Source organism: Cannabis sativa, chromosome 9 (assembly GCF_029168945.1).
Source record: "Cannabis sativa cultivar Pink pepper isolate KNU-18-1 chromosome 9, ASM2916894v1, whole genome shotgun sequence".
Classification (NCBI taxonomy): Eukaryota; Viridiplantae; Streptophyta; class Magnoliopsida; order Rosales; family Cannabaceae; genus Cannabis; species Cannabis sativa.
In genome coordinates this window covers 16,625,422-16,633,009 of record NC_083609.1, presented here as the reverse complement: position 1 = coordinate 16,633,009, position 7,588 = coordinate 16,625,422, and the positions used below count along the sequence as shown (strand labels likewise).

General features: G+C 35.3%; 1 protein-coding gene across 1 annotated transcript; it reads left to right on the top strand.

The window, feature by feature from the left end:
• Positions 1-789: 789 nt before the first annotated feature.
• On the top strand, positions 790-6,684 carry LOC115723729 (DNA repair protein RAD5B). The gene is made up of 18 exons (XM_030653206.2): positions 790-1,760; positions 1,924-2,057; positions 2,159-2,297; positions 2,412-2,465; positions 2,562-2,711; positions 2,835-2,986; positions 3,103-3,187; positions 3,263-3,445; positions 3,549-3,692; positions 3,781-3,933; positions 4,088-4,155; positions 4,275-4,397; positions 4,499-4,598; positions 4,766-4,878; positions 4,981-5,548; positions 5,635-5,706; positions 5,793-5,891; positions 6,317-6,684. Exons 1-18 carry the CDS (start codon positions 825-827, stop codon positions 6,437-6,439), a joined length of 3,396 nt encoding a protein of 1,131 aa, XP_030509066.2. The 5' UTR covers positions 790-824; the 3' UTR covers positions 6,440-6,684.
• The last annotated feature ends 904 nt before the right edge of the window (positions 6,685-7,588 follow it).

Below are 7,588 nucleotides of genomic sequence, written 5' to 3'. Positions count from 1 at the left end.
ATAGAATAGATATATAAATAATATTTTATTATTTTATTAAATAAAAATAAAAAGTCAAAAACCAAAAATTTCAGTTATATAGTCACACTTTATATAAAATAGATATATATTAATAATAAAACTTAAAGTCACATGTTATATATATTGACTACACATTAATGCTCCTTAATCAGTATAAATATTTATTTATAGTAAGTTTAGTAAATATTATATTAAATGATCTAAATATTAGTAAATATGTTATTAAAATATATGTATTTTTATAATTAAGTTTTTTTGCACATTTTTTGTAATATATTTATTTTTGTTGTACATTAATGAAAAAACCCCTAATATTTATGTTATTGCAATATGATATTTTAATTTATTGAATTTTGCTAATCTTATTAGTAAGTTTATTTAAATTATTAATTAAATATAACAATTTGATAATTTTAATTAAATAACATGATATTAATTTTTTTACTTTAATTTTTAATGTTGTGGTTGGAGTATAATTTTTTTTAAGGTCAAATTTGAATTTAATAATAGTGTAATACTAAATTTGATAAGTTGTTGGAAATGCTCCAATAATTTCGAAAATGGCGTTCAATGTAAGAGAAGCCACTCGATGATTGACACGTGGCAAAATTACTTACCCAATTTACCTAGAACTTTTGCCGCCATAACAGTTAAAAAGTATAATCGAGGGAAAAACCGCGAATTTAGAAATGGTAAAACTTCATTTGGCGCCAAAAATGGTCCCTAACTCACCATATATATATATAAACCCCCTCCACACACGCTCACACGACTCTTCTCATTCTTCTTAGTTCTCTGCTCAGATGAGCGAAACAATGGAAGCTGTTAATGCTGTAGTAATGGCGGAGGAAAATGCGAATAAGGATTCCTTCATTACTGGGTCCGGTGATGATAATCCTGACCTGCTAGCAGTTAGCCGGACGATTACTAGTATAGGGTTTCGGATTTCGGCCCAGAATATCAAAAAAGATTCTGGAGATTTCAAGAATTTGAAGGATGATCATTTGGAAAAGGTGAATAATAGGGTTCTGACTCCTAAAATATCGTTTGATGATTTTTTGAAAGCCACCAATACTCAGGTTATGACTACTGAGGAGTATCTCAAAACCCAGATGAAAGAATCTGTTGAAGTTGGGTTTGAGAAACAGGTGGTATCTGTGAATGAAGTCAAGAAAGGTTCCAACGATGTAATTCGCAGTGTTAAAGCAGTAACAGCAGAAGAAACGGTGAAGCGCAAGACTCTTGTAGAACGATGGTGTGAGGAAGAGGCTTCAAGAAAAAATCAAGTTGTGGCGAAACTAGAGAACCCAATTAAAGCTGAACCAATAACGACTATTGTTCCAGTGAAAGACGAGCCTATTATAGATGCGGAGCCGATTAATTGGGCGAAGGCCATTGTTCCGGTGAAAGAGGAAGAGGCAGTAAGAGAAACATTACGAGAGAGTTTTATCAAGAAGTTCAAAAGTGCTTCTGTTAGAGGACCGATTAAGCAGAATCTGCCTGATGCAAAGAAACAGAGAATTGAGAATCAAAACCCTTGTCCCATTCCAGTGGAGGATGGAGACTTCCCTGAAGAGCCCGACTGGTTTTTGGTGGGAAGAACAATGGTGACTGCGCTTTCAACCACTAAAGGCAGGAAGTTGGTGGACAATGAGATTGTCCATTTTGCTTTTCCTTCCACCGATTGGAAATCTAACAGTCGTTGGATTGTTCGCTTTTCGACCAAAAGATATGGAGAGGTACATTTGTTTACACTTGATCACATTTCATGTCTGCTAAAATTTGGTTTTTGAACTGTTCTTTGCAAATCATAGATATTAAAGATTGTGCTATATGTGCATTAGTTGCTTTGTAAAGTCTTATTACTGATATCAGGTGTTATTAATTGTACCTAATCACTAGATTGGTAGGCTTCCAATGGAGTGGGGAAAGTGCATTGTTCCTCTTGTAAACTCTGGTAAGGTGAAGTTTTTTGGGCGTTGTGTAGCTGCACCAGCAAACCTTTCATTGATGCAAGATATTATTTTATATGTGAGGTAAAGTTGCAGTTTGTACTAAATTACTAATCTTTTAGCATCCATATTGAACCCCTATTTGGGTTTGTTGTATTAATTTGATTACTTGTTTATCTTATCAGCTTTTACATCCACCGCTCCATATTTATAGAGGATGATAACTCTTCATGGGGATGGAAGCTAGAAGCTGTGCACATTGACTCTACAGTCTACCCCCTCCTCACCTTGTTCAAGCTGTTGAAAATCCAACCGTATCTGAGGGTATGCTATAAATTTATTGAAACTGTATTAACATTCAGCAAGAAAGAAGATGTTCAATCTCTAGTTCCAATTAACTTTAAGTAAAGATTTTAATTTCCATTTTGCTTGGAACAGGCTGAGTTTACTCCAGAAGAACTTGATTCTCGGAAGCGTCTCTTAGATCTAGAAGTATGTACTAGTTGATCAATTATGTACTGGTTACGCAAGAATTGCTACACTTTGATTGACATGGCTTACAAATCATTAATTTGTTCATCAATGCAGAGTGCTCCAGATGAAACTGCATCAATGCTGCCTATTGTAAAAAGAAGACAAGGTTGCCAGCAGTATCCAGAGCAAAGCAAGGATGAACAAGCTGTTTCTGAGTCATCTATGAATAAAATTGTTGGTGCCGCAGAATCATATAATTTGGAGGTTTGTAATGTTTAGAGTATTATATTGTTTACCTTGAATGAATCATGGTATTATTCTGGATTTGAAGGTCCTAGTTATCTTGTATAGTTTCTCTTACTTCCTGTTACTATCTTAATATTTTAGGAGATGGAACCCCCTAGCAATCTCAATTGTAGTCTAAGGTCATACCAGAAACAGGCCCTTTACTGGATGTCAGAACTGGAAAAGGGAATTGATGTTGAAGAAGCAGCAAAGACTCTTCATCCTTGCTGGGCAGCCTATAAAATAAGTGATGAGTATGTAGTTCTTTTGATGAAACATTTCTGCTTTATATTTCTGAATCTGTATTAGTACTCATTCTTTCATAATCATAGTTCTAACTTCCAAGTAACCATTGAATATATTCTGGTAGGAGGGCTTCCTCAATCTATGTCAACCTCTTCTCAGGGGAAGCAACAACCAAATTTCCAACTGCCACACAGATGGCAAGAGGAGGAGTGAGTACTAACACCCGTTTCTCTATTATTGTGTAAACATTTACAATTTGTGTTCTGACTTGAGTATATTTGTAGATTCTAGCAGATGCAATGGGGCTTGGAAAAACTGTTATGACAATTGCTCTAATTCTTAAATGTCCTGGCCATGCTAGTTCTAATAATCAAGGACTTCTCAAAGATTCTCAGACAGACACCTTGTCCAAACCAAAAGGCGGCACTCTCATTGTTTGTCCAATGGCTTTGCTAAGTCAGTGGAAGGTGCATATCTCTTGCTTAAAAATGCTAAGAATGATATTAATTGATATGTTATAAGTTCATTATGCTTGGAATAGTACTTACTGTCTCTGCTTAAAATTCTCAGGATGAGCTTGAAACTCACTCAGAGGCAGATAGCATTTCCATATTTGTTCACTATGGCGGGGGCAGGTCAACTAACCCCAAGCTGCTTGCTGAGCATGATGTTGTCTTGACAACATATGGTGTCTTAAGTTCTGCTTATAAATATGTAAGGAAGTGTAATTGTTTCTGTAAACATTTCATTCCCTTTTGTTTTTTTGAATAATGCATCAAAACTTTTTTTCTTCGTGGTACAGGATGAAGAGAACAGCATTTTCCACAAGGTGGACTGGTATAGGGTGGTCCTAGATGAAGCTCATATAATAAAGTCTTGGAAGACCCAAGGTGCTCGTGCTGCTTTCACTTTGTCCTCACATTGCAGATGGTGTTTGACAGGAACACCTATTCAGGTTTGCTTTCTATATTCATTAATCTTAAGCATACATTATATCCTTCTGTCATGCATATTCAATGATTCATACTTAGTTTAGTAGTCTGAAATTTTAGAACCATTTGTGCTCATAGTACCTCACAGTTGATGAATTTTTGTATAAATTGCTGCAGAATAATCTGGAGGACCTCTTCAGCCTCCTATGCTTCTTGCATGTTGAACCATGGTGCAACTGGGCTTGGTATGACAAAACACTTGAACTGTGTTTCTGTTTATATTGTAGAGTAGGCATCTAGAGAACTTTAGCTTGTCAAATTGTTCATTTTGTTAACTCATTTATTAAATTCTACATATTTACAGGTGGAACAAATTGATTCAAAAGCCATATGAGAATGGAGATCCTCGAGGCCTTAGACTGATAAAGTCTATTTTGAGACCACTAATGTTGAGAAGAACAAAGGAATCAAAGGACAAAAAAGGAAGGTAGTCATACTATATTTTTTGTCCCTCAGTTTTGTAGCATCTCTTTTTCTCTTAAATGATTGTGCTGTTAACATTCACATTACTTGTGAATTTGTAACCAGGCCCATACTTGTTCTTCCTCCAACTGATATTCAAATTATCGAATGTGAACAATCAGAAGCTGAACGTGACTTCTATGATGCCCTGTTCAAAAGGTCAAAGGTATGTTATGTGATCTACTATTTTTTCCATGAAAAGTCCCATTGAAACTTTTTTGTTTCAAAATTTAGTTTCAGTTGAAGCATTATCTTCCATTGTTTAGATTTTGCTCAGACCTTCATCAGTATTGGTCCTTTAGCTAACCACCTAGACACAATTTGTATTAACAGGTCCAATTTGACCAATTTGTGGCACAAGGGAAAGTCCTACATAATTATGCTAACATTCTTGAACTACTCTTACGGTTGAGGCAGTGTTGCAACCATCCATATCTCGTTATGAGGTGAGATTAGCAACATCAATATCATCTAAGTGACAATATTCTTTCTTTAGTCCATTTTCATTTGTTCTCATCTGTGGCAACTGTGGTTTTGAAACAATGTAGTCGAGGAGATTCACAAAAGTTTGCAGACTTAAACAAGCTTGCCAAGAGATTCCTTGACTTGAATTCTTCATCAGCTCCAGCACCACCCTCCAGAGCCTATGTTGAAGAAGTTGTTGATGGCATTCGACATGGTGATAACTCTGAGTGTCCCATTTGCCTGGAGTCTGCAGATGATGCTGTGCTAACACCCTGCGCTCATAGGATGTGCAGAGAGTGTCTCCTTTCAAGCTGGCGGACACCAGCTGCTGGTCTGTGCCCCATGTGTAGGCAAATCCTCAAAAAAACTGACCTCATAACCTGCCCTTCAGAGAGCAAGTTCCAAGTTGATATCGAGAAGAACTGGAAAGAATCATCAAAGGTTTCTAGTCTCTTGGATTGCTTGGAAAGAATCCGCTCTTCTGGCTCCGGCGAAAAGAGCATTGTTTTCAGTCAGTGGACTTCATTTTTGGACCTTTTAGAGATTCCAATGAAGAAGAGGAGAATTGGGTACTTGAGGTATGATGGAGGGCTGTCTCAGAAGCAAAGGGAAAGAGTGTTGAATGAGTTCAATGAAACTAAAGAGAAAATGGTAAAAAAAACTTAAAAGCAATGCTCTCTTTTCTCAGTCATTGATTATTTTGATTATGATGTTCATGTGGTTGTGCTATAATTCAGGTACTACTAATGTCTTTGAGAGCTGGTGGTGTTGGCTTGAACTTAACGGCGGCGTCCAATGTATTCTTAATGGTACTCTGTTCTTTTTCTTTTCATGATTGCTTCAAAAAATTCTTACAAAAATGGTGATATGACATGTTTATGCTGTGTTTGTTCAGGATCCATGGTGGAATCCGGCGGTCGAAGAGCAAGCAATCATGAGAATTCACCGCATTGGTCAAGAAAGAACAGTTTCGGTCCGTAGATTCATCGTCAAGGTAAGATCCGATTATTACAAAACTGGGACGGGTTTAGGGTTTGACCAGTAATCTCATTTTGAGCTGGGTTTTCTTTTTTCTCCTTTGGATCCTCTGGCATTGTAGACTGGGCCCCTGAGCCTATTGTTATTATGGTGTAGGTCCATGATCCATCTATTCAACTCCAAAACGGTCTTACTAATCAAATATAAATACATGAATCATTAGAAACTACAAAACAAAGATAATATCAATAATATAAGGAAAGCATGAATAATCAGACATATCCAGTCAAAGGTGTATCAAAATTTATAATTGCCAAGCCTTTTTAAATCAGGAGTTATTATTTCTTTATTTATTTAATGATGTGGCATAAATAATTGGACATTGCATTGGTATAGTTTCTGTTAGGGAGATTTGATTGAACAAATTGTGTAACATGGCAGGACACTCTGGAGGAACGCATGCAGCAAGTTCAGGCTAGAAAACAGAGAATGATTGCTGGAGCTCTTACTGATGAAGAGGTTCGTTCTGCTAGAATTGAAGAACTCAAAATGCTTTTCAGATGAACAAAGTTTCAAGTCTGTTTTGGGTTATAGGGAGAACATTTTATTTTATTTTGTTGGTCAAATTTTTGTAAAGATGAGCTGGGTTTTATCTATGTATGTATCTATGCACAGCTGGCCTTAAGTGTCTAGTCTTGGTATTATAATTTTCTCTTGTTTGGGTGAGAGGGCAGAGGAGAGCCCAATTTTGTAAATTTTGAAAGTATGAAATCCAATTGGAAAGAGAGAACCACTGTTCCTTCATCATATGTATATGTATGTACTATTAACTCTTTTGATTAGAAACAATGTATATATGATTTTAATAAAGGAAAAAGGTAATGATCTTTAGAATATTCTCGAAATGATGGTTATATGCTTGACCAGTGACCACCGAGTTTTGACCGGTTTAGGATTTAACCGTATCTAATTGGTAACAGCATTAATAATAATAATAAAGTGCAGCTCAACTAAACGACAATAAGGAGAGATAAGCACAAATACAACCCATGCACGTGTCAATCAAATCTTGGTTCTCTTAGGTCTCAAATTGACCACGTAAGCCACTCGTGTACCGTTTGATTTTTGCTGAAGGACTAGGAAGAAAAACACGAGTATATGATGCTGCCACGTGGTACTCTTGTCGGTTAAACATCGCCGTTTATAGACGTCTGTTTTGTTCACATTTAGGTTTTTGTTTTGTAAGTTTAAAAATAAAAGGGTCAATTAAAAAAAAAAAAGAAAAATTTATAATGAGACCTTATTTTTAATATTTTTATTTTATATAAAAAATTATTTTTAATTTATACAATTTTCTTCTCTCATATTCTTATAAAATAAAAATAAATATATTCGAAATATAATGATAAAAATTAAAATAAAAAGTATTAAATTTTATTAGAAGAAATAAATAAATTAAAATTATTATTAAATTTAACAAAAAAGTAAATTTTTTTTTTTATTTTTATTTTAATATTAGTCTATTAGAGTATATTTATATTTTTGAGAAGTGTAGTAAAATGGGTCAGAAACAGGCGGTGAAGTGTAAGAAAAGGCAAAGAAGTCCCCACGGTTTTCAGTTTGGGCTAATGGGCTGGGCCCCACTTACAGAGAAAATTGTAGCCCGTTAAGAAAGGCCCCTCTCTCTTTGACTGAGAATGATATCAAATTATC

Coding starts and splice junctions, on each gene's coding strand:
- LOC115723729 (XM_030653206.2), top strand. CDS start 825: ATGAGCGAAACAATGGAAGCTGTTAATGCTGTAGTAATGGCGGAGGAA. Junction 4,879..4,980: donor CATCCATATCTCGTTATGAG/GTGAGATTAGCA, acceptor GAAACAATGTAG/TCGAGGAGATTCACAAAAGT. Junction 5,549..5,634: donor ATGAAACTAAAGAGAAAATG/GTAAAAAAAACT, acceptor GCTATAATTCAG/GTACTACTAATGTCTTTGAG.